Source organism: Misgurnus anguillicaudatus, chromosome 22 (genome assembly GCF_027580225.2).
Source record: "Misgurnus anguillicaudatus chromosome 22, ASM2758022v2, whole genome shotgun sequence".
NCBI lineage: Eukaryota > Metazoa > Chordata > Actinopteri > Cypriniformes > Cobitidae > Misgurnus > Misgurnus anguillicaudatus.
The window spans coordinates 10359256-10386717 of NC_073358.2; the positions used below are offsets into that span (position 1 = coordinate 10359256).

At 37.9% G+C, this 27462-nt stretch overlaps 3 protein-coding genes across 5 annotated transcripts; 2 read left to right on the forward strand and 1 right to left on the reverse strand.

Annotated features, from left to right (window-relative positions):
• The first annotated feature begins 234 nt into the window (after window positions 1–234).
• LOC129441099 (U3 small nucleolar RNA-associated protein 14 homolog A) lies at window positions 235–11519 on the forward strand. Of its 3 annotated transcripts, none has more exons than XM_073860387.1 (15): window positions 235–511; window positions 1272–1352; window positions 2870–2940; window positions 3030–3094; window positions 3166–3314; window positions 3869–4024; window positions 7397–7516; window positions 7652–7746; window positions 7830–7953; window positions 8034–8111; window positions 8196–8559; window positions 8638–9059; window positions 9353–9537; window positions 9727–9826; window positions 10864–11519. In XM_073860387.1, the coding sequence occupies exons 2-15, from the start codon at window positions 1284–1286 to the stop codon at window positions 11167–11169; spliced, it is 2304 nt and encodes a 767-aa protein (XP_073716488.1). In that variant the 5' UTR covers window positions 235–511; window positions 1272–1283; the 3' UTR covers window positions 11170–11519. The 3 variants fall into 3 exon arrangements, with proteins under 3 accessions (XP_073716488.1, XP_073716490.1, XP_073716489.1); XM_073860389.1 differs by having other exon boundaries at window positions 8641–9059; XM_073860388.1 differs by having other exon boundaries at window positions 235–491; window positions 1270–1352.
• Window positions 11520–14189: 2670 nt separating this feature from the next.
• On the forward strand, window positions 14190–18474 carry LOC129441102 (putative defense protein 3). Its single transcript, XM_055200863.2, has 5 exons — window positions 14190–14902; window positions 16050–16162; window positions 16970–17079; window positions 18038–18102; window positions 18210–18474. Exons 1-5 carry the CDS (start codon window positions 14686–14688, stop codon window positions 18320–18322), a joined length of 618 nt encoding a protein of 205 aa, XP_055056838.2. The 5' UTR covers window positions 14190–14685; the 3' UTR covers window positions 18323–18474.
• A 124-nt stretch (window positions 18475–18598) lies between these two features.
• Window positions 18599–27462, reverse strand: LOC129441101 (ADP/ATP translocase 1). Its single transcript, XM_055200861.2, has 4 exons — window positions 26818–27462; window positions 23208–23694; window positions 22982–23122; window positions 18599–19300 (listed from the first exon to the last, which is right to left on the reverse strand). The coding sequence occupies exons 1-4, from the start codon at window positions 26929–26931 to the stop codon at window positions 19143–19145; spliced, it is 900 nt and encodes a 299-aa protein (XP_055056836.2). The 5' UTR covers window positions 26932–27462; the 3' UTR covers window positions 18599–19142.

Sequence of the window (27462 nt, forward strand, 5' to 3'; positions counted from 1 at the left end):
AATGAAAATTAAAGTGATAAAACTAGTGTGATTTCATTACAAACTTAAAAGCTTCAAATAAATATTTAGTGTGTTTTCTTTATTTATTAATAACATACATGCTAGAAAGTCGTACATTTCTGATTATTCAATATCGTCAAAGATCGTTTAAATTTTACAATTTAGCTAAGAATTGGTAACTTTTTAAGAAATTTTGTGCCATTAGTTTGGTATATCTCAAGTCCCTTTTCTGTTACACAACCCAGCCCACCGGAAGTATGTCATCTCTGGGCGCGGAACACGTGCAATCGAGTCGATGACGTAGAAGTATGTAGCCACTTTGCTCACGGGTGTTTTCGTAATTCAGTATTTTGAAGAAATATGAAGTCGTTTTTCTGATTTGGTGGGTATATTGAGACTGGATATCTTCTGGTTGTGTGAATGAGCCGCGAGAGAGATTCGTCGGACACGTGTTTAATCTGAAGACGACTGCACGTGCGACAGTAACGAAGAGGATTGTTCACTGTCATCTGTAAGTTACTTTTATCTTAAAAAAAAGTAAACCACGACACACAGCTTAACGATTAAATGATTTGTAGTCAGTATGTAGTTGTAATGATTTGTTAACATGTCCTATGAAAAATAAATCATCTTATCCTCATTCCTTCAATGTTGTTGTTTCAAGCAGATTTTTTAGCTTATCTGTATAAAATTCAAAAGTATGTGATGGATAATCTGTTGCAAAAAAGATGATGATAGCATTCACAGAATACATACAGTAACGTTATCACCTTATTTCTTAAACATGTCAAATGTTTATTAAATTATAAAGTTATATAAAAGTCCACACCACTTGTCATGATAACATTGAAGTCTTGCAATTCCAGACAATACAGAATGTACAAACCAAAATATTTTTTTACAGCAAAGTTATACACTACATAGATTTGCACAATAATAAACATAATGCAGCTCGAAAAATGACATCCTGCTGTACATAAACATTTAGCAGAGGGGACAGACGGAGTCTACAGTAATAATGTAATGAGACACAATGGCAGTATCCTTAATAACGCCCTATATACTTATTACCTATTGTCTACATTATTTTTAACATAGCCCACTTAAAATATTTAATGAAAACGAGTGAATTCGGAGCGGCCGAAGCGCTGCGGGCGCCATCTTGTGTCGAGATGCAGAAGTTTATTTGGCACGCGGCTTTTACTAAAGGGGTAGCGGCCGTTGAGTGTATTGGGATAACCTGAATAATATGTTTTCCTTTTCCATTAAAGATCACTTCAGTTATGGCGGTTGTTCGTGAACAAAAGGAGTTTTCAATGGACAATGAAGTCATCAGCGCCAGTGAAGATGAGGTTAGTTTGCTTTATATATACTCTATTTTTAGGTCAAATGTTGTGTGAAACAAAAGTGTATCAAGAGTGTGAGAGCTATGTTCCTGACCTAGTGTATAAAATGTACATTAAAATAAATGGTATAAGAATCACACATAAATCATTGTGTCTGTGTATTTTAAAGGTCACCTAATATGGTAATTTTTCAAGATGTAATATGGGTCTCAGATGTCCCCAGAATGTGTCTGTGGAGATTCAGATCTAAATGAGTGATTCTCACGAAATCCAGACTTAGAAGGTCCAGCATCAGATTTTTTTAAAAAGCCCTTGAAGCCAATTTTTTTGCACATATAAGATTAAGGTCTGAACTTACAATACCGTAACCATTATTTTTAGAGGATTAAAAAAATATTTCCTATACAATTATTTACATTTTTTAGATTATCATTATCAAAAATTATCATTACCACAACATGATATTACATTAAATATACGCATTAACAAACTCATGTTTCGGTAAAGAGAACTAAAAGGTTGTCTAGGTACTATGACAAACAAAATTTCAACTTTTATCTAGAGAGAAAAAATAAGAACTGCTTACCTGGTAGCCATCTTGAGTGTCACAGTCAATTATGTCCCTTCCAACAAATGTTTTCGAAAATGTTAATTCATTGAGGGCTTAAACAATAATTGAAAATTGTTGCGAAGGATGAGAAAATTTTTCTTGGGCACATTTATACTCCTTATTATTTTCTTTACATTTACCAATGATCACCAAATACCACATGTTTCTTTACTGTAAATGTTTATAGTATAACATGCACTGAAGCTTTTTATTTATTTTATTTTTTTAATTATAAATATTTCCATGTCAAAGAACCCAAATCCAGTCATGGACATGTTGCGGTAATAAAAATTGTCCCCTTAAATGTGGAAAAACAACAAAATTGGTTCGTATGATGTCATTTGAAATCATGTGCAAAATAGTACACGAAGAGATGTTTGTAACTGTATGCTTCTTATTTTGATACTCTTACTTTCAATTTACTTTTTTTATCAAAATGTTTCATGACACCTCATAAGTTATCTATACCAAAAACATACACCGATTTTAATAAGACACTCGCCTTATTTTTAGTAATAATTAATAGTAATAAATTAGTAATAATGATAATATTTGGTAATAATTTATGTGAAGAAGATTATAAATAGAAATAATGACCTAACTGTGGTCTTTAGTCTGTTGTGGGCGTGGCTTGTGCAAAGTGATGTTAGTTTGCTCATGAAATGCCAACAGCTTTCCCCACGAGATTGTTGAGGTTTTATAGGGATTAAAAAAAAATTATCATCTGATTTTTTTCTTTACAGGGTGGTTGTGTATACACACCTGTGACACACAATTATGTTAAAACAATTTGTACAAGTGTATTTTTTTTATATTAGGTGACCTTTAACATCTTCATGTGTAGAACAAAAAGGCCAAATTTAACCAAGATAAATGATTTGTTTATTTATATGCTTTATGTATTCTTTCACAGGAAGGTAGCGATGATGAAAGAAAACACAACAAGCTCCTACAAGCTATCAGTTCTTTGGGTGGAAAAAGAAGGTTTGAGACTAATAAGAAAAAATATTCATATAAGAGCTTTATCTTGAAGAAATTGCTAATGCCATTCCATTGGTTCTTGTTTATTTAAGAAAAAACCAGACTGAACGTTCTGAAGCGAGTCTGCAGGTCTCCGAGTTCTTGGTCAATGCAGAAGGTAAGATTGCATCACAATATTAATTCGCTGTATGTCTGGCAGCAAAGTAAAAAATATGGGTTTTTTTAAAGGTGCTGGAGACAAAATTGCACTTTCTGACCTGCTGGGAACCGTGGAGAAGACTCCAGGAGCCTCCAAAAAGACTAAAAAACAGCTGAGGAACCTGCAAAACAGAAATGAGACTTTGCAGCTTCCCCTTAACAAAGAGCAAACAGAGAAGGTCTTTAAATGCTTGTTTTTTTTTCATTCGTCTTTCATCCTGGAAGCAAAACAACTTAAGTGCCTTTAAAAATAAGCTGTTCATTAAATTGTATTGTTATTCCAAATGTTATGCACTAATAGGAATGTAATTTCTTGGGTACACATTTAATACAGTCCAGAATCATCTTTGTAGAAATACTCTGCCTTATTATTTGCATCTTGTGCAAATTAATTCATTTTCCAAAAATGCAGAATGTGGCACTACAGCAAAGATCTAATGTATGCGTTCCTAAAGCTCAATGGTAAAGCATTGCATTACCTGCTTAATATGTTGTGGGTCCGGTTCCAGGGAACACACATACAGAAAATGTATACCTTGTAATGCAATGTAAGTCACTTTGTATAAAAGTGTCTGCCCGTTGCTAAAATGTAATGCTCGTGAGGGGTGAGAGAACTGCTTCATTTTGTAACAGAAATTAGTTTAAACACCGATGATGGGCATGTGAAGTTTGGTGACAGTTTATCAGGATTTTCTATGAATCTGCTGAATTTTTTCTTCTGCTTGTGTTACAGATTCAGAGAGGGATAGCATATGAGAAGAGCACTCAAGAAGTGTCACGCTGGCAGGGCATCATAGTGCAAAACCAAAAAGCAGAGCAATTGGTGTTTCCTCTGAACCAGGAGAGCTCGCGGCCCAAACCGGTGGAGCAGATTGTGGCTGGATGGAAGGTGTGGATATTTTACGTGTGTGCTTTGGGGGGTTTTAGTGTGATGGTACACTGTAAAAAATATGAAGAGCTCATATGCAAAAGCAGCTAAGCGCCATCTCCGTCAAAAATGACATAATGACATTAACCGAATGCTCTCGGCACATAATCTACATTCATTGAATACTTTCATATTAAACATGCTTGATCCCAGCCTCAGGCCATACAGAAACACCGCTTTGTTGATAAACAGCACATTGATTTTTCAGCAAAGTCCTCAAAGTGCACAGAAGACAACAAACCCGAGGTCCTACCTGAGATCCGAGTGGTGTCAGGTCTAAAAGTTTCACATGTGCCTCAGACATGGGTCGGGTATAATATTTGTGGCCTATGTTAATTTTAAAGGAATGTGATTTGCCTGGTTACAAGGCCACAGTCGGTGTCGTTTACTTTCGGGTCCAGTCCGGTTAAAAAAGCGCCACTGGTTCAGGTCAGACTCTGGTCTAGTTTTGTCAGGTTTTTCTCGGGTCTTTCTTTAAAAAAAATATTCATGCTTATCGGGTTGGGTGAAAAGTGATTTGGGTACATTTCATTGCACTCAAGAAGACCTCTACCATGAAGTGTCCATTGTGAGCATTTAAACCTGAATACAAAATAAATGTAGCAGCCACATTCATCACAGTGCCCCCTAATGTGTGCTTCAGTTTCTTCATGTTTACATTCCAACTTTTTTAATTTGCAATTAGGGATGCACCGAAAGGAACATTCTTGGTCGAATAATTTTCCTAATAATTTTGCCAATTTTCTCGCCAATGCATAAGTTACATTTTCAGGAAGTCCTTTTTACTATATTTATTTTGTATTATTTAACAGTGATTTTTTTTTAGTTGACCCCCAGTCACATTAGCTACAAGAGACAGAGTGACCGGCTACCATTAATTTTCAATGGGATTGGCCGTTTGCCAGCCACAAGCGACGAGCTGGCTGCTGCGCCGAGCAATGTGGGGCCATAATAGACAAGAAGGCTATTTTATGCAAATGCTGAGTGATGCGACAAAGCGACTGCCAATTGGAGTGTAGGGGCAGCGTGACGTAGGTCTGTGGCTCGAGTCGAATAAAAAATTCAAGATGGCGGAAAAAGCGTATTTCTGTATATATCTGATAAGTTTGCCATTTTATATCATATATTTTGTTACTTTTATAGAGAAATAAATACTTTTAAACCCAAAAACATAGTTTTTGTAACTTAACAATACCTCTGAAGTGACTTTTGATACCGCTTTTAGATACTAGCCAAGGGACGCCCCCATCAAGCGATTGCGTGTCGCTTACTTTTGTAGCTAATGTGACTGTAGCAGTAAAGGGAGAGAGGGAGACGGCGGCAAGATTGACAGGAGATGACAGAGGAAAAAGCACTCAACAAAGCGTTCTAACAAAAAGCTTTTGTCAATAAATGCTTTATTTTTAATTTAAAGGGGTCACATCATGAAAATCTGACTTTTTCCATGTTTAAGTGCTATAATTTGGTCCCCAGTGCTTCTGTCAACCTAGAAAATGTGAAAAAGATCAACCCAGTAATTTAGTTTTGGTAACCTATTCTCTGCAAGTATGTGAAAAAATAGGTAATTGAAATTTGGCTGCCCTTATGATGTCAGAAGGGGATAATATCAGCCCTTAATCTGCACTATCCAACTACGGCACTGCCATTTAGTGCATAAAACAACTTACTTGCATTTTAAGGACAGACCCAAAAATGGTACACTTTTGCTCACACCTAGAAACTGGCAATTTTTAACTATATGATATTTTGAGCTAGAACCTCAAATACAAACATACTCCAAAACCGCTGCTGTCTTTCTCAAACACTGCATGGTGTTCAGGATGTCTCGATTTTAAATTATAAAGGAAACTTGTAGTGCTGTATTTTTTTCGTCTTTCACACTTAAAATGTTTTTGCTGCATTTGAGCGTCTCGTATAGCTCTGTGTTGGTTACGTTTGATCACGTCATCAAAGACCTCATTGTTCAGTAAAATTTATTCAGCATTTTTACTTGTTTGGTTGAATGCCAAAAAGTATTTTTTTGCTATTTTCAGCCGAATAATTTTGGTTGCTGAACATTGGGTCATCCCTATTTGCTATGTTTTTAGTCGCATCTTTAAAGCAACACTATGTAGTTTCCATGTAAAAATGACTTACAGCTCCCCCATGTGGTTGAAAAGTGCAACAGTGCCTGGTATCAGACACTCTTCTGTAGGCAGGGGGAGGGGCGGGGCTTTGTGCTCTACCCTCCACCGCCACTTTCAGAGTGTGCTTGTAGCAGCTAGGAGGCTGCTCAGGTTGCAGCAACAGTACAATTTGTCCAGTTAAAAGTTGTTCTATCACTGAAATAATTTTAGAGACATTATTTAAAGGTAAAAAAACTACATAGTGTTGCTTTAATAAGTTTGTAACTGTTTACTATGTCTTGTCCAAACAAGTAGAGTTTTTGCCCAAAAAAGCTTGCATGAACACAGTCAAATTTGCTTAATTGCAATGAAATGTGACATTTGTGAAAGTAGGGCATTTTAATGACCGACTAATAACCTTTTCATTGCCATTAAAGGTGCTCTAAGCGAATTCACACGTTTTAGACCATAATTTTTTTGTTACATACAGCAAACATCTCCTCACTATCTGCTTGCTGCCTGTCCGCTGATCAAACTGTAAAAAAACGCGATCTCTGTAGACAGCCTAGGCTCCACAAACGGCAATAAAAACATAGCAGCCAAACCTACCAACACAAAACATAACAAAGTGTTCCAGCCAATAAATGACAAGGAGGATTTGGGGGTGAGGGTTGGGCGTGTTTATGAAAGCACGGAAGGGAGGGGCAGGGGGAGAAGTTAGCTACACTCCGTTTGTTTGAAAACAGTTCAAACATCAACAAAAAGTGACGTCGCACAGATTCGCTTAGAGTGCCTTTAATGTGAAATAACTAAACCTAAACATAGGATTCTGATAAAATGCTCGTTTACAAGAAAACATGTTTTCTTGTATGAAATCTAGTTTTTTTTGTTCAAAAGTATTTCTGCTCTTTAGTTGCTAATATTGCTTTAAAGTTATTTTGCATGTTAAAGGCGGAGTGCACAATGTTTGAAAGCCAATGTTGATATTTGAAATCACCTAAACAAACACGCCCCTACCCCAATAGAATCTGTACCTTCTTTTAAAAGACGCGCCCCACACGTACGCAACCCGGCAAGGATGTCAGTTAGTAGAAACGCTCCTTACTGCTGATTGGCTATAAGTGTGTTTTTGTAGTCTGCTCGTCTCCTTTTCCAAAGCGTTTTTCAAACATTGTGCACTCCGCCTTTAACCTACTTATGCTAACCTTATGTATATAATGTGTGACAGGCTGAAACCCCTCTTGAACAAGAGATTTTTAAACTCTTGAACAACAACAGTCAGCCGATTCATGATCCTGTCCTGACTCCCATTGAAGAGGCTTCACTGAAGGCCATGAGTCTGGAGGAGGTATGAAGTTACTGTCTTAAACTGTATAACAAACTCATATGACCCACTTGAAGTAGTTATATTACTTGTTTGTTATTTGAATATTTGCTTAATAGCACTAATATTTCTCATGCTTGTGTTTGTTTGCATTGGCAGGCTAACATGCGTCGCGCTGAGCTGCAGAAAGCAAGAGCGCTGCAGTCGTACTACGAGGCTAAAGCCAAAAGAGAGAAGAGAATCAAGAGTAAAAAGTGAGTTACAGATCACCTTCACACTGTCATTTTAAAAAGTCAGTATGCTGCTTTTGTTTAAGTTACCAAATGTGTTTCCGAAGGTATCACAAGATTCAAAAGAAAGCCAAACGGAAAGAGTTTGTCAAGCAGTTTGAGGAGATGATGAAGACAGATCCTACAGGAGCTCTGGAGGAGCTGAAGAAGATGGAGATGTCCAGGATGGAAGTATGTGGTGCTTTAAAATCAGCCTGTGAACAGCGTAAACAATTGAACGTCGCTCATGTTTCTCTGTCTTATCCAAACAGGAAAGGATGTCTCTAAAACATCAGAACAGTGGCAAGTGGGCCAAATCCAAAGCTATCATGGCCAAATATGACGATTCGGTGAGAATAAGTTGTCTTTTTATCATGTTTGCTGGGATTCAAAAATCTCAAAGGTAATGTCATTTGTGCGTCTGATCTCTCCAGGCTCGTAAAGCAATGCAGGAGCAGTTACAGGTGAATAAGGACCTGACTCAGAAGATGGTGACGATTTCTGATGACGAGCACGAAACTCAGGAAGAAGAATCGGAAGCCGTTCCTGATTTTGTGAATGACGTCGAGCCGATCGTTGACGCTGTCAATCCCTGGATGAGAAACAGAATTCCACGTGAAGAACCTGAGGTGATCTGTGTCACAACAGAGCAACCTCAAACAGTAGAGGAGGAGGAGGAGGAAGAGGAGGAGAAGAATGAGGAAGAGGAGCTACTCGCTGACTTTCAGAGGAAGAGGGCGTTGAGGCAGGCAGATGAAGATGATGACTTGGTTCCTGTACCACCAGCAGAAGAAGAGAGTATGAAACCAAAATTAAATAATATATTTTTTTATTTGAATCATATATGGATTAAATCATATCTCATTTATCTTTCAGTAGATAACACAGGTGAGGTGGCGAGAGAGGAGGTGGTTGGAGAAGACGTGGTGAATATTTCTGACAGCGACGACGATAATGATGATGATGAAGAGGACGTTTCTCAATTCAACACTCTTTTCAGACTCATGAGCAGTGAGAAGGCTCGTGAGGCTCCAGCTCAGACACAAGAAGGACGGGAAGATGAAGAACAACTTCTGGATGAAGGACATGTTCGAGTCAGGACCGTGGAAGATCTGGAGGCTTTGGGGGAGGCTGAGGAACCTCAGCCCAGTGCATCTGCAAACACATCAACGCCACAAACAGCAACTTCTGAACCACCTGCAAAAAAGAGCAAAGAAATCGACCTCAATGCAGTTCTCACCAAAGAAGCCAAAGCCATCAAAGTGCCCCTAATGCCAGCTGTGGTTGAGGACGATGAAGAGCGTGACGAGAATTTACTGAAATTAAAACCAAATGAAAGAAAGAAAAAGTAACAATTGTTAGTCTGGGTAGATGTCATGTTTAATCAAATCTTAATGAAATGACATTGTTGGGAAGGTGGATGTTACCAACATCATTCGCATCAAATTAAATATGGCATGTACCTCGACTGAGGTCTCGCTTTGACATTTAATCAGACTCTTTCAGAATAAATTAAAGCACTTGTGTTAGCGAAAGAAATCTCTGTTCTGCGGAAACTCTAACATTATGTCTACACTGGCTGTTTTATTAGGAGCGTGACGAGCAGATCTCCATCATCAAGGAGGCTTTTGCTGGAGATGATGTCATTTCAGATTTCCTCAAAGACAAGCGAAAACAGGAAGAGGCGGGAAGACCCAAAGTGGTGGACTTGACGTTGCCCGGCTGGGGGGAATGGGGTGGTGTTGGTCTCGTTCCCTCCCGAAAGAAACGCAAAAGGTAAATACGTGACCCCCTGTCTGTGAAGTGCAGACTGAAGTCTCAAAATCTAATGATGAGATGATATTTTCACAGAATGTACGTTATGTAGGATGATTTATTTTGTGTGAACTTAAAGTCGAAATTAAAGCTGCTACAGATTCGTGGCTAAAGAAGAAAAAGATTTCTCAGAATTTTCTCTCTTCGTAGATTTAGGATAAAAATGGCTCCACCGCCCCCCAGACAGGACAAGAAACTGCCTGATGTCATCATATCAGAGAAAAGAAGTGCATCCGTTGCTGCCCATCAGGTAACCAATCACGTCGTCTCATTCCAGAATCATTGCACCTACTGCAACGCAAAACAAGTACATGGATTTATAGTAAAAGCATGTCGTCAATTCACATCTAATATCAATTTTAGTGTGAGCTTTCTTTAGTTTTCAGAACTGAATTCAGAACTTTTTTATTGTCTATTATTTAAGCATATAATCGTAATTTGAGTTAAAGTTAGTTAAGAGTCTTTATTGTAGTTGCGTGTGTTTATACAACAGAACTCTGCTGGAGCTATCCAATTTGCAGCATTAAAAATAATCATAGTAGCAATAGTAATAATTTTACATGTTGCGTTAAAGGGACACTCTACTTTTTTTGAAAATATGCTCATTTTCCATCTCCCCTAGATGTAAACGTTTGATTTTTACAGTTTTTGAATCCATTCAGCTGATCTCCGGGTCTGGCGGTACCACTTTTAGCATAGCTTAGCATAATCCATTGAATTTGATTAGACCATTAGCATCGCGCTCAAAAATAAACCAAAGAGTTTCAATATTTTTCCTATTTAAAACTTGACTCTGCTGTAGTAACATCGTGTACTACGACCGACGGAAAATTAAAAGTTGCTTTTTTATAGGCAGACATGAACTATCTGGCGTAATAATCAAGGACTTAGGCAGGTGTAGTGATTTTACGCAGTGCCCGAAAATAGTCCCATGCTATTGAAGGTAACCAAGGGGACTATTTTCGGGCAGTGCGTAATATCACTACTTTTAAAATAAGAAATGTATCGAAACCCTTTGGTTATTTTTTAGCGCAATGCTAATGGTCTAATCAAATTCAATGAATTGTGCTAAGCTATGCTAAAAGTGTTACCGCCAGATCCGGAGATCAGCTGAATGCATTCCAAAACGGTAAAAATTAAATGTTTAACTCTAGGGGAGATGGAAAATGAGCATATTTTCAAAAAAGTGGAATGTCCCTTTAAACCGAACATCTTTGTGTTTTTCATTCTTGCACATTTTCTTAAAACAACATTTCTTTGAATTGCGTTTCTGTTCTTACTCCGTAGGTCTGTCAGCTGCCGTTCCCCTTTCAGAACCCGAAACAGTTCGAGTCCTGCATCCGAACTCCTGTCGGTCAGACGTGGAACACGCAGAGCACCGTGAGGAAGATGACCACACCTAAAGTCGTCACTACAATGGGTGCCATTATCGAGCCTTTGGTCAGAGAGGACTATATTAAAGATAAAAGCAGCATACCGGCCAGTAAAGCTCCAGCCATTTTCCTGGAAGATAAGAGTAAAGGAAAAGACGGCAAACGGATGTCAAAAGACAAACATAAAGGAAAAGAATCAAAGAAGAGACGAAAAATCTAAGCATGAGTGTGATGCCTTGTCATGCATTAATGACTTTCGTAGAATACTTTACAATAAAGTTGTATTTGTTAACATTAACTTCATGCATAAACTAATCTGAACTAACAATGAACAAATCAAATTAAAATTTGTAATTGTTAACTTTTAATGCATAATAAACTATATTGCTCATTGTTAGTTCATATTTGCTAATGCATCTACTAATGTTAACAAATGCAACCTTATTGTAAAGTGTTACTGGAAATTGTTTCAAGAAGACACTTTTGTAATAAAGTTAAAAGGTGTTCAGTGCAATTTATTTCGCACATTTCACGCAACTGTCTGCAGCCCATTAAAATTTCTGTAAAATGTTTGGATTGTATTTTTACCAAGAGTAAATGGTTTAAATGTTAAATATGAGAATCAATGCTGCATATTTCTTATCATGCGATCATGCAAAACACTGTCAGGCACGATAAAAATCATTCAGGCAAGCATTGAAAGCATCCAGCTGTTAATGGTGCACGATTCAGTTTGTCTGTTTAGGCCTACTGTAGAAAAATGTAAGGAGACCCGACCCAAGTGTATGTAGATAAAAATGGTTCATTATAAGGTAATAAACACAATAAAGTTAATTATGTAAGGTCTTTATACATTTTAAGTTTTTCCTGTACACATGATTATGTAAGATTACTATCTCTATCAACTATGGAATTCCACCATTATGGATGTGACATTTGGAGTCAAATATAATTTTTCTGTTTATATTTTCATAAACCCCTGATTATAGAGTCAAATATCAGTCTATACTCATATTTCCTATTTTAGATGAGGGAAACATGTATGCGTTATGAATGTGATTAATGTATTTTGTAGGTCTTGTGTAAATTAAAATGCAATAAGACCCAACGAATGGAGAGGGGGTGGCTCTTTAAAGAAAGTTTGTATATGTATTTTGTATTATATAGGAAATTTAAAATAACTAGATCTAAAGAAGCTGAGAATAAATATAAGATATAAAATAAATTTAATAAGTATTATAATATTATTATTATAAATGATTGCATACCCAGGCTAAAAAGTAGGACACTTCCATAGTCTACTTAAAGTGCTTTATTTTTGCACATTAATTTTGTACTTAACTGTGCTATTTTGAGACACCATAAATGTGAACTAAAATGTGTTCAAAAATGTATTTAGGTACCACTTGTAGTAAACTTGAACCCATCTTTGTATGAAAGTTGAGTTCAAGTTTAATACAAGTGTAAACTAAATACTTCTTTTAATACAGAGATAGTATGTTAAAAGTGCATTTTAGTTTGTATTTAAGCACTTTAAGTACACTATGGTAGTGTACTACTTTTTCTCCTAGGTTAGGTATAAAAGTAACACTCAAGCAACATGGGAAGTACTCAATAATATGATTAAAAAGAATATGGCAAAAGAAGATTATCCAAATTATTTTATAAAAGATTTTATAAACAAGAGTTGTAGATGAGGTGTATGACATTGCTAGCAAACTTTTTTGTAAATATTGTATATAAGTTAGCAAATGAGATTGTGGTGCAAAGAAATGGGGATCGGGTAGTAAAAGTAAATATTTCCTGTAATTGATATTCAATATTTATTAGGGGAGCTGATGAAAAGGAAATACTTGATATTGTCAATAACTCTTAAGAGTAAAAAGTCAACTGATTTTAATGATATTGACATGTCATTATTTAAAACGATTATAAAAAAAGTGAAACCATTAATATATATTTGTAATCAGTCATTTTCAACAGGTACATTTCCAATTAATATGAAAATAGTCAAAGTTATTCCTATTTTTAAAAGTGGTGATATACATATTTTTTTCCAATTACAGACCGATTTTTCTGCTTTCTCAGTTTTCAAAAATCACAAAAATGTACACTGGCTAAATATTTTTATAGATAAACACACATTTTTGAGTGAACATCAGTATGGCTTTAGAGCTCAATGGCGGTGATGGAACTGGTGGAAGAGATTTCCACTTTAATGGATAATAATGAATATACTTAATAATGGCTTATTAATGAAGAAAATGGTAAGATATGGATTAAGAGGAAAAGCGATAACAGATATCAATATGTACTAATAAACAACTAAAGTTACTTGTGGTGTTCCACAAGGCTCTGTGTTAGGTCCAAAAATGTTTGTACTGTATATAAATGATATTTGTAAAGTGTCTAAAATATTAAAACTGGTTTTGTTTGCTGATGAAACAAATTTAAATTGTTCAGGTGAAAATCTGGAACTGCTCCTGAATACAGTCAGTGGAAATAGAATTGATCTTTTTTTAATGGTTTGACAATAATAGACTTTCTTTGAATTTAAGTAAAACAAAGTTCATAATATTTAGCAATAGACAATTTAATTAAGCTAAAATTAAGATTAATAATGAGGAAATTGAAAGAGTATATGAACATTTTTAGGTGTTATAATAGATCATAAATTATGTTAGAAATCACATATAAATAATGTAAAAAATCAATTGCAGTATTACATAGAACAAAGCATGTTTTGAATGAAAACTCACCATGTTTTGTATGGTTCGCACATAGTTCCATACGTGATTATTGTGTGGAGGTGTGGTGTCATGCATATAAATCCAATATGTATTTTACAAAAAAGAGCTATAAGGATTCAAATCCATTTTACACCTGTGACATGATTTATGTAACATTTCTTACAAAGCCATCAATACAGGGGTCTGAGTTCACTTTAGACATTTAAATATACAGAAGCCCTAAAAAAAGTAAAGTGTATGAGTGTCATTGAAAAAGTTAAAACTTTGGTGGCATCATTTGTAAGAGCTCGGGCACCCTTATATTGATTTTCCAAAGAGAAATGAAAAGTGTTTAGACATATTGTATTCATGTGGTCTTTCTGTTTGGACACCTGTAGAGAAACAGCTACAAAAAAATCATCTTGGCTCTTACAAGTAAATACAGTATGATGTGGAAAAGTTTATTTGCAGATTTACTTAATTTAATTTTACTTAATTTATCATTATATAATGTGACTATGTCATATGAGACGTACATTTCCATACAAGTGTGACTAAAGTGTCCAGATACATCTGGGGCCATTATGTCTGTACACTTTATAAATAAACGCCTTAAATGTGAGCAATTATAGTGTTTCATAAATGACATGAAAGAGATCTTAACCAAAAGTCATCCATATCACTACACCAGGGACACAACTGACGCAGTATTTGACACGAGTCCAAGAGTAAAATTGAGATTTTTCATGCTTGTATTTGTAGTGACAGACCCTCTTTGTTTCCCGGTCCAGATCAGTGGCAGATTCCTGAAACTGGGGCGAGTTTTCTGGAAAACCATCTCACCTGACACCATGTGAATACTTTATGGAGGAGTGGGAGCGTGGGGCGGATGGACGCGTCAACATAAATCAACCATTTTTTGCCTCTGTGACTCAGCAAAAGGGGCTTTCAAAACTCAATTGTCCAGTGTGAGACTTTTAAATGTGTGCTGGACCTTCTACTTGTAAATGAGCTGTTGTTTTTTAGCAGAAATGGATGTCCTGATCTTGGGGTTTATCGTACTGCAGGTTTTCACATGTGCTACTTGTTATCCAAATGGTGCACCAGCTTCAGCGTGTGTGGATATGATGCCAAAACATGCAGACGTACAACCGCAGCCTTCAACTGCTCCATACACCATCCTTCTCAGCAGCACAAGTTTTCAAACTGGAAAACCTATCACAGGTGAGGGCCAACTCAGACAATGTTGGTAGAGATGAAAAGTTGCTTGTCCTTGCCAAACAACATTAGTTTTTTTTAACACAAATTGATGGTACATGTTGACTATGGGTTTAAAAGTTTTAAAATGTATAAAAAGTATGAAGGATAAATGTTTAGCCCTAAATGGTTTATGGAAAAAATTCACCTGGAAAAGACCCAGAAGCTAATTTCTCAGCAGAATTGATGGAGCCTTAAATTTCTCATTGGTTAAATGAGACAATAATAGCCTACATTTCAAGAGATAGTTCACTCAAAAATAAAAAAAAATGTCATTTACTCACCATTAAGTTTTATTTTTTGTTCTGTTAAACACAAAGAAAGATATTTCTAATTAAGCAGGAAACAGAAGCACCATTGACTTCCATAGGGGAGAAATTACTATGACAGTCAATAGTGCTTAAAATGTTTGGTTACAAAAAAATTCAATATATCTTCCTTTCTGTTTAGCAAAGCATGAAAATGTATACAGGTTTGAAACAACTGACTGTAGGGTGAGTAAACAATGATAAATGTTAATTTTTGGGTCAACTATCACTTTAAGAATATGGAGAATGTCAAATCAAGTGTAGGTGAATTAATCTGAATTTGGGTAAATATGATGAGAAATTGTTGTTTATATTGAAATCTGAGCTTCAGATTATTTGTGAGATTTATGAGTCTCATTAGAAATATCCGAGACACCGAAGACTTGAGCAAAAGTTTTACATTTGCTCTCTAATCTAATTGATATCTAGGAGAAATAATTATCATATTAAAGGGATCTCATCTGTGATTTTTTTTTCCTTATTTAGTTTGTTTGTGCTAAACTCTTAAAAAATGTTGGGTTTTTCCAAACCGGTGTTGGGTCAAAAAGGGACAAACCCAGCTGTTGGGTTCAATTTGTGCTGGGTTGAAAACTTAATTTGCACTTAATTGTAATTATAATAATGTAATATGCGTTTTTCTTGCTTGGTCACTTTTCTCATAACTTTTACAACTTTTATTGTGCCTCACTGAATTTATCAAAGGCATCACATGATAAGAAATTTGCATAACCTTCAAGAGTTACATTAAGTAGCCGTTTGTATTTTCTTTACGAACTGAAGATAACGTTTATTTGTTTGTTTATCAGTCGTAATTAAAGGTCCAGACTATCAGGGTGTGCTACTGGAGGCTCGATCCGGCTCTGATACCAAAGCAATAGGAACCTGGCAGACGCCTCCAGCCAACACAAAGTTCTTAGCGGTAAAACTTTCAGCTGATTTCACATATATGGACATTAAATGCGGAGTGCACAATGTTTGAAAGCCAATGTTGATATTTGAAATCACCTAAACATACACGCCCCTAACCCAATAGAATCTTGACCTTCTTTTGATAGACCCGCACATACGCAACCCCGGTAAGGATGTTGGTTAGTAGACACGGCCCTTACTGCTGATTGGCTACAAGTGTGTTTTGGTAATCGGGCCGACTCCCTTTTCCAAAGCGTTTTTCAAACATTGTGCACTCCGCATTTAAAGGGATAGTTCACCAAAAATGAAAGTTCTGTCATCATTTACTCACCCCTAAGTTATTCCAAACCTGTATAAATTACTTTGTTTTACTAAACACAAAAAAAGATATTTTTAACAATGTTTGTAACCAAACCCCCCGATCTGTTTGATCTGCACAATTGACTTCCATTCTAGGAAAAATAATACTATGGAAGTGAATGGTGCCCCTGATCTGTTTGGTTGCAAACATTCTTCAAAATCAACTTGAGAATGAGTAAATTATGTCAGAATTTTAATTTTTGGGTGAACTGTCCCTTCAACAGTAATGGAGAAGCACAAAGCCCACACAAAATAATCTTTTTATTGAAAAAAAATTCCAAAAACAACAAACCTGTAATCAAACTACAAGTTACAAAATATTCAACTGCCCCCTTATATATGTATATCCATTTCCATGCTGTGAGATTCAGACTGTATATAGTAAATATAACATGAATGCAGCAATTATTATGATAATGAATGACAGTGAGAGATCTGTTCATGCTTGTGTTTTTAGTGTGCAGGAAACCCACAGGGCGCCATTACTCATGCCAACACCAATATTAAAGACAGCAACACCATCTATACCTGGATTCCACCTGCTGCAGCCTCCAATGTTTACTTTATGTAAGAGCAAACAACAATCTCAAATGTGTACTCTTCATACTAGTCTGTTTTTTTTTTTTAAAGAAAGCTGTACAAGCCCCTAACCTTTAATCTAACTTTAAAATCTATTTGAATAGGATTTTTTAATCTGGGACCTGCAAAAAACCCAAACTTCATTTGTAATATGAGTTCATGGATATGAAATAATTTAAAGAAACAGTTAAAGGAATAGTCTACTCATTTTCAATATTAAAATATGTTATTACCTTAACTAAGAATTGTTGATACATCCCTCTATCATCTGTGTGCGTGCACGTAAGCGCTGGAGCGCGCTGCGACGCTTCGATAGCATTTAGCTTAGCCCCATTCATTCAATGGTACCATTTAGAGATAAAGTTAGAAGTGACCAAACACATCAACGTTTTTCCTATTTAAGACGAGTAGTTATACAAGCAAGTTTGGTGGTACAAAATAAATAGCGCTTTTCTAAGCGGATTTAAAAGAGGAACTATATTTTATGGCGTAATAGCACTTTTGGGAGTACTTCGACTCGCCTGAAAAGTCCGCTCCCCTTCTCACTCTCATAATGGGAGAGGGAGGGTGTTACTGCGCCGAGTCGAAGTACTCCCAAAAGTGCTATTACGCCATAACATATAGTTCCTCTTTTAAATCCACTTAGAAAAGCGCTACGTTTTATTTTGTACCACCAAACCCGCCCGTACAACCACTCGTCCCAAATAGGAAAAACGCTGATGTGTTTGGTCACTTCTAACTTTATCTCTAAATGGTACCATTGAATGAATGGGGCTAAGCTAAATGCTATCGAAGCGTCGCAGGGCGCTCCAGCGCTTACGTGCACGCACACAGATGATAGAGGGATGTATCAACAATTCCCGGTTAAGGCAATAACACACTTCAACATTGAAAATGAGTAGACTATTCCTTTAAGACCCCTCAATATTGATCTGTTCCTTCACAGGGCCACAGTAGCTCAACAGCGCACCGTTTACTGGCTCAATGTGAAGTCTGCTAATCTAACCCAAGGTAAGTAAACCCAGACACTTTCAGGTAACCCTAAATACCTTACGTTTATGTATTTCACAATTTAATTAATGACCTATAATTTTGTCTTTCCATCTTCTAACATTCAGGCAGTGGAGGAGGAACTCAGCTTAATGTTTCTAATAGCGCTGAAACAAAGAAGGCGGTGACTTTTTTCATACTCGTCCTTCTTTTCATCGCCCTGCTGGCAAATCTTCAATAATGAATAAAAATATATGGATCTTCTAGTTGAAGAAGATCTAAAGTATACTAGCTCAAAAACATCTATAAAATATGAAGTCAACATTAATGCTTTTTTGCCTGACTTTTATTAAACTGGTCATCTTGTTAATGTTTTATTTTTTCTCCATATTAAAAAAATACAGTCGTTTTAAAGTTAGATCATTTATTGAAAGAGAGATTTGGAGTACTTATAGTATGTATTTTTTTACATGCAGAACAAGTGAGAAGTCTGTAAAAAACAAACTGGTATAACAATACATCAGCAAAATTTAATTTACCTCTTATAAATTACACTCATTATCTATAATAAATAAATAATATGCATACATGTAACAGTCAAAACTTGGACAAACATTCTGTATTATTACTATTTTCCACACTTTAGACTTCATGAGATGCCTTCTGGAAAGCATTTTTGACCTTTTAAATTTCACTGTTATTGCACTTGACTCTCTGATTTTAATGTTTCAGAATAATTTTGTTTCTTTTGTAACCTTTTTGTCAACCTGCTGCATCTTACACATAAAAGCATGACCTTTAAAAGCTGCAATTTGTAACTTTAAAATTAGTAAAAAATAAATATCAGCTATTGCGCATGTAAACTAAAAGTCAGTATTCAAAACCGTCACCTTATTACAATTCACAACAGTAAACTTATAATAATATTCATAATTTGAGCTATTGGACACAAATTCATTTGTAACATCAGTTCGACTTCATTTCACCACAACACACATTAAGAAAATAACTCTGCAAATAAATTGGAGTTTTGTTTTAAACAGAGATGCCGACGTTAAAGTTTAAATGACCTTCTTGAACTCATCATACAGCACCAACACAAGGGCACCACCCACCCCTCGCAACACATTGGACCAGCCACCCTTATAGAAAGCCTTCAGGCCCTCATCACGTGCGATCTTCCTCCAGCAGTCTATGGTGCCGTTGTACATAATGTCAGCTGAAAAATAATAATAATTGCAGTACGGTTACTTATAGTTAACCTAACCAAAGGCCAAGAAGCTGCTAATTTTGGATGCAATATGAGAAACTCGTATTGAATGCACTGTAAAAAGTTGGTTCAACTTAAATTTTTAGGTGTTACCAATTGAAGTATTTTTTAAAGTTTATTCTTAAACTTAAAATTTACACCTAAAGTGAAACTAAAGCGAAATTTTAAGTTGGAAAAACGTCTTGGTTACACATTGTCACCTTCCTAAAATAATTTTTGACAAAAAAGTTTTTTTTGCATAAGTCATCTCCTCATGATCCTGGCCACGTCTGCATCGCCCACATCCTCATTTGAACAGATCATGCTATTCTACCCCTGTAGTATAATGGCCTTGAGGCATTTTTGCAAGCTTTTCTAAATGGCAGCTGCATCAAGAAGAACACAAATCTACTGAACCTCTGAAGTTAGTTCCATGAAAAAATGACTTAGGCAATTATTTTAGGAAGGTGAGGATATGTAACCTCTGTTCCCTGAGGGAGGGAATGTGACGTTGTGTCGATGATGTGACACTAGGGGGCCCTGAGATGGTGCCAGGGGGCCCCAGTGTAGATATTTAAAAAAAATACATCAATTTATCATAGATACTGTGTAATTAAACCTCAGAAAAGTAAGGCTACTAAACAACAGCACTACATTGTATAACTTAATATGTTTTGTTTCATTCAAATTTTACGTTTTGAATTGTTTTATGTCATAAATTTCTTTGGGGGGGCCATGAAGGGTTGCATCATACAGAGTGGGGCCACACGCCGTAAAAGTTTGAGAACCACTGCACTACACTACACTTTTTACTATATGAAAAAGGCCAATGAATGATCAATAAACACTGGTGGATAAATTTGCATACTGGAGGTTACTCACTCGATGTTGTGTTGATGATGTGACACTAGGACCGTGTTAGAAACCTTTGGCCAAGCGAAACCCATCAGCAGAGCATACGGGGGGCCTGCTAAGGTTAATAACCTTCCAGCGCAAAAGAGAAGTCGACAATACCATAGGTACGGGAAGGAGACTCCAAGCGCTGGGAAGCCTTTAAGAGGCAGGCGTAGATTCACAACCTACTTGAGGGAGGTATTTGTGGAAAAGTCAGAGTTAACGAAAGAAAATATATCAGAGCAGCGATCTGTGAAACGGGGCTCAGCTAGACTCACCAGAAAGGGCGACAGCCCTTCCGTGGAAGACTTTACCTAAGAGAAACCATAGGGGAATAAAAGGCAAGCGGGAATAAAAGCGCTGAGCGCTGGTTTTCAGCGCGGAAGAAAACAGCAAGCTGCTGGCTTTTTTGAAAAACGCTGAGCTTCCATTGGAAACAATTGAAAACATGGACCGGCCGCGGGCGTAAAAGCTTTGGTGTGCACGCCCCAAACGGTGGTGAGCTTAGAACAAAGGCTCAAAGCCGGCTAGCAGAAGGTAACCGATCAATGAAACCTTGAGTATGAATTCTTTGCAAGCCAAAATAAAAAATAATAAAAGAGTTGTTCACCTCCCAAAAAAATGTGCAAAACCTAGGCCCACAGGTCAACCAGGTCGGGTGTCCGGAGCTGACACCACCCGGGACAAGACTGGCTGAAACTAATGTCATAGAATCAAGGAGTGGCCTAGCCTGGACCCCGACAGATATCTGCCAGGGAGGCACGGTTAGCCAACGCCCATGAAGACGACAACGTCCCTAGTAGAATAAGCTGGCCCCTCCAGAGGACAGGGCAAATTTTGGAGCTGGTATGCCAAAAAAATGGCATTGAAGATCTAATGGCGAGCCTCTGCTTAAAGACAGTCTTCCCCTTCCCACTGACCTTCAAGCAAACAAAGAGCTTATTAGAAAATCAGAAGATCTGAAACTCTTCTTTCAGTCCAAGTAAGCACATATAACGAGTACTAAACACAAAAAAGACATGGCTGGATCACTACCATCAGATAGTGCCTGGAGGTTCACTACCTGGTCTCGAAAGGGAGTGGTAGGAACTTTGGGCACATAATTGTGCAGGGGTCTTAGGACAAAGTGAGAATGCCGGCCAAACTCAAGGCATCCGCTGGTGACAGAGAAAGCTTGTCGGCCTCCAATCCTCTTGATAGAAGTGAGCGCAATCAGCAGGGTCATCTTCTGAGAGAGGGCGCTAAGCTCGACTGATACCAAAGGCTCAAAGGGAGGCTTCTGAAGTCAGAAGGACAACAGAAAGGTCCCAATAGTGAACAAGGCTAGACCTAAAAGGGTTAAGCCCCCTAGCGCCTCTGAGGAGCCTGAAAACCAGGTTGTGCTTTCTTACAAATTTCCCATCCAGTAACATGTGGTGTGCTGAAATAGCTGCCACATAAACCTTTAGGGTAGAGGGGGACAATAGTCTGCACCGACGATACTGGACATCTCTGCGGGTCCTCGCCATGAGAAGAGCACCAGTCCACAAAAAAGTCATTTGAAATCATAGAACCACAGAATAGAGAGGGTTCTAGCCTCGGTAGTGAATATCATCACTTTTCCACTATAATGGCCATTGCATGACTCAGGATGTGCTGTGTTTTTCATCGCTAAAGGGCAAGGTCACACACTGTACGCAGTTCTTACATCTATGCTGGGCCGTGACCACCATCATCCAGGTCTTTAAACGCCATGCCCGATGGACCTGGAAGAGGCGTGGAGACAGCCTGTCCAGCGGTATGACTTCGCCACAGTGAGGATCGCACACACGTTGAATGGGAATCTGAGCTCATTCCCCGAGGACACAGCGCCCAGCAGGCACAATGCACTGCAATGACACTGAGGAATGTGCTCATATCCCTTGGCTGCTGTATAATGCACCTTTAATGACTTCCTCAGCCGTCATGCACTTCCGGAATGAAGGGGCGCCGGGAGGGGAGCGGCAGAGAGCCGCAGCTTGACTCCAGACGCTTATCGTCCAGCCTAGAGCGTACTGTCCTCATCACGAGTCCCGAAGGGAACAGAGATCGGCAGCCGGCAGACCCACAATATCCTCCGTGAACTTGGCGGGTTATGTTGGGCATGTTGAGCGCTCTGTGAGAATTTTCTGACAAAGAAATACATGGAAAAATCCTGTATAACCCTTGATACTTGCTACAACGTCCTTGTGCGCCAAGGGAGCAGGGAGAACCGTTGAGGGAGTTCGAAGAAGTCTTGTTCTTCTTAGAGAAGAAAAAGTTCTGCGACCACAATGCTGCAATGGATATGTTCTTGTAATAAGAACAAAATCCGTCAATGAATGCTGCCTCCAAATGGGAACTACCCACGCATCTTAAACAGTGGTCATGCCCGTGTGAGGGAAAGAGGTACCAACCGCACCCAGTGGAACTTAAACAAAACAAAGGCATCGCGTTTGTAGGAAATTAACACTTTTAGCTTGTTGGAATCGAAGAGTGGAATCTTCCGCACTTATCTGTGTGCTGGAACCAGGGAAGAGACCCCTGAATAAATCTGAATGAATGAGCATTATATACCCGGATGCCCGGGCAGAGTCACGGTATGCAAATTTCATTCACCAATGTTCATTGATCATTCATTGGCCTTTTTCATATAGTATTAAAGTGATTGGTCTCCCAAGGACGAACCCCTAGTGTCACATCCTTGACACCTAAAGTTAAACTCATCATTCAATTCATCATTAAACTCAATCATTTTACCTCCTTTAAGTCCAGACTGCATCATCATACGCCGGCGAACCATGTCATAGGGATATGATATAAAACCAGAGATGATAGTCACGCTCTGAGCGATCGTCCAGCTCACCACAATGTGTGCGTTTTCGGGGTCAGGAAGCATGCCTGCAAAACATAAACATTTTACTCAATGATGGATAATTGAGCTTTTTTCAGACCGATTTGAGCCCTAAATGTCAACGCAACCCACCTTTGGTGGTGTCATAAAGGCCGAAGTAAGCCGCTCTGTAGATAATGATGCCCTGCATGGAAACGTTGAAGCCCTGGTACAAACCCTTCAGACCGTCAGACCTGTAGATCTTCGCTAAACAGTTGCCGAGGCCCGTGAATTCTCTATCTGCAGCACCCTTGCCGACATCGGCAGCCAAGCGAGTTCGAGCAAAGTCGAGCGGGTAAACGAAACACATCGACGTGGCCCCGGCCGCACCACCGGCAGCGAGGTTACCGGCAAAATAAGTCCAAAACTGAGTGTGCTTGTCAACGCCATCCAGGAAGATTTTCCTGTACTTGTCTTTGAAAGCAAAGTTGAGGGCCTGTGTTGGGAAATACCTGATAACATTGGCCGTATTACCTCTCCAGAAGGCTAAGAAGCCCTGCTCTTTGGGAATACGCACTGCACAGTCAATGATACCTTTGTATTGTTTGTCTGCTGTTATCTGCTTGCTGGCATGTTGGACCTGTGAGAAAAGGATAAACAGTCATGCTATTAAATTACAACTTAGTATGCAAAAATCTGAAGTTCTTTCCATTTATTTTCCAAAGAGAACTGCATCTTAGATGTATGCTTTTGAAATAGCCTACTTTTGCCAAAAAATATACTAGTACACTAGAACATAACCACAACATTTTTACTTCTATATTTTATTTAGATTTATACCAAATGCTTTATTCCGATTGGTTGAGAAATGTTCCATGGATATGCATTATGTTTTGATAAACGTCCCTTCATCAATTATTTCTTTCATAAAACAATAATGTCTGAAATGTTTCCAAGATTTTGATGATCATTTTCATTGTTAAAGGGACACCATGAAACTTTTGGCCACTAGGGGGTGCTAGACACGTATTTTTCACTTCTAGCGCCCCTAGAGCCAACAAGCGCCGCAGCACTGTCGCAAAGGAAAGGAACTGGCCAACCTTAAAACTAAACTAAAAACTAAACATTTAAAATGCTAAACGATCAACATTTTGAGACAACAGGGAGAAACGCAGTCATGTTACAACTTTCTGATGAGGAACTCGTCGTGGCAGAAGCCATTTCTCAATCTGAAGGTTGCAGCCTCCGGATGTCGTATTTCTAATACGTCATCAAGACTGTCTTATTTCACAATATTAACAATTACAAAGTTGACTATTATACTTAGTTAATCGTAAATTGTTGCAGTATGCTTATGACTTGCGAATGCAATGCTCAGTTTACCTTAATAACCCAGGCTTGATGACGTGTGCAGCCTGCATATTTGACCTCCGGAGGCTGCAGCCTTCCAATTCAGAAACGACCAGACGTATTTCCTTGCCTTTTTCCAAACAAATATTGTTGCATCCTCTCTCTCTCCCCCTCGCCACCAGGATTTTCCGCAATGGCGCTCGTTATTCCTCTTTTTTGTGTGAAAATCGCTCCAAATCCAAGTAAACCGATGCGTTTAGGTCTGCCGCTTTGTAATACGTCACGCGAGTGACAGCGGAACGCAGCAAATGAGGAAGAGAGAAGAGAGAAACGCTCGGATCTGATTGGTGAATGAATAGGGTTTGGTTTTACACTGTGAGCAAGTTTGAGTGCTATAGCATCCTGGATTGTAATGTAAATATCATAGACACAGTAAAAAGAAAGGTAAATACGTGAACACAGCATCTGAATACAGGGAACTATATGCAATATAATCGCCGTAATTTATAAAGAACATCGCATTTATGTATGAATCAACAGTTTATATAAAAAATTGCCTTAAAGGGGAATCGAACCCGGGTCGCCCGTGTCATAGGTGTGTGACACTAAAGACTGTGCCACAGAGTCACATAATAGAAACTGCTCTCTACACTCCTTAAGTAGCCTCCAGCAAAATTCACGTTAAAAACAAATTGTGTGGAGGAAGTGACGTATGCCGTAAAGCAGTCGAATTTTGTAGTTTTTTTTGTGCTCTGGTTACTACCACAAACCCTAAGTTTTAAAATACGAGTAAAAGTGATACAGACCCCGTCAGGCTATAGTAGACATGTCATTCAACCTATTTAAAGTCGATGTACTATCACAAGGGTCTTGAAAATGTATTATGAAGGTTGAAAAATTACATGGTATCACTTTAACATCAAGCTTTTCTCCCAAAAGAACCGGTTTCACAAACTTTTCCTTTGTAAATTTGTGGGGCGGTTGTACATCATCAATTCATTGGCACAAATACTCTCTAATTTTACAACATTTGTTAAAAGCGCTTTATAAATAAAATAGAATTAAAATATTATATATATATACATATTTTAAATTTCAGTACATATATTCTGGCCATTTTTGTATATTTTGAAATATATTTAAAATTATATTTGTAAATATATGTTTGGCCATATGGGGCTCTTCAACTTCTTTCTTTATTCTTCACGCCATTCCAGCATTTATGGCTATATTGATGACGAGAACTGGTTAATCCATACACAAGTTGATCCACACACAGTTTGGGGGAGTGGCAATTAGGTATCTCCAATTCAGCTAACCTGCATGTTTTTTGGCATGTGGGTGAAAACCGGAGTACCCGCAGTAAACACACACGCTGACACAGGGAGAGCATGGAAAATACACACAGTAGGCCACTGACCCAGCCGGAGCTCGAAACGGAGACCTTGCTGTGAGGCAACGCCCAATGAACCACTGTGCTGCCCTGTTCTACTACTTAACTTCTATATAGTTGCCTTAAAGCCTGTGTTTTATTTATTATTATAGTATATCATCTAGTATATTATAGTAATAAATGATTTTCGCATTTATGCGCGTACACAGCAGCAGCGAGCTTATATGTCAGTCGCTCCCGAAAGAGGCTCGCTAGGATGTGCTGGGACATAGACGGTTTCATCGGACGCTTTGGATCTGTAGTTAACACTGCATACATTATGATATAGTACACATTTTACACATTAATATTAGCTCAGTGTAGTTTTTGATACGATTTAGCCAGATTTTTTGTTTATTTTGCTTGCTCAGAAATAAAAGAAATCAGAAATAAAATACTCTGTTATTGATTATTTACCATAGACTGTAAAAAAGTTATTTGCGGAGTTTACCGGAAGTTAAGTTTGTTCTACGAAAGCCGTTTGTTTATGTTGTTGCTGAAACCGTCTATAATGCATTGGTAATATCAAAAGTACACACAATCATGCAATAAAGTACCTTTAAATTTAAATTGAGTGCCTTCTGGTGGAGCATGATGGCATTTCACCTGACTACAATTTTTCGTTTTGGCCTTTTTTTACAGTATATGGTTTTGGCGTTATTCTATTTTCATTTGATGCATTAGAAGAAAAGTTTTCTTTCTTTCTATTTCTTTCTATTTAATTTTTGGTTTCATTTCATGTGAAGTTGTTTGGTATGATGAACAAATTGTTAAAAGCGCTTTATAAATAAAATAGAATTAAAATAAAGAAACTGTGACAAAAACAAACCAATAACAGCTCTTATTTTTATATGTTTACAAGTACAGTGATAGCCTATAGTGATAAATAAACGATTTATTCGTTTTTCCGTTCTGAAGACAAAAATAATAAACGAATAATCTATCCAAAGCTACACGAACCGGGGCGTCTCACATCCTTACCTGTAGCAGCAGTTTGACTCTCTCGAGCGGAGCGACGGTGGTCTCTGAGATTGTGGCGGCGATTCCGCAGGTCAGGAAATCCTTGGCGAACGAGATGATCGCAGCTTCGCTCATCGTGACTTGCGCTAATGGATCTTCTTCAGACTGATAACCCGCAACAACCTTCACACCTGTCGTTTGCAAAGTAGCTACCGCGAGAAACAACGGGAACTCGGTTCCTATAGGTATTCGACGATCTGCTGCGCTGCGCAGGCCGATCAACCCCTGAGGATCGCATGGGCAGTCTATCTTTTAATCACTCTCGCGTTACTTTATCAGACCGAGCGATCTGCGCAGTGCCGCATGCAGACGAACACACCTGTTTGCAGGGTCGTTTCCTTACTGATTGTCATGGCATCGGTTCTCAGAAATTGAATTTTCTTTGATTTGGATAGTTGGAGGCTGCTTCTCAATTCTTATTTGTGAAGCTAGCGAGTGAGGAAAAACGCAAGGACGGAGGAGAAACATTATAGTTCACCCAAACATGGAAATTCTGTTTGGAAATCATTTACTCACTCTCATGTTATTACAAACCTTTACAAATTTCTTTGTTCTGATGAACACAAAAGGAAGATTTTAAGGAACGTTGTTTGTAACCAAAATGAT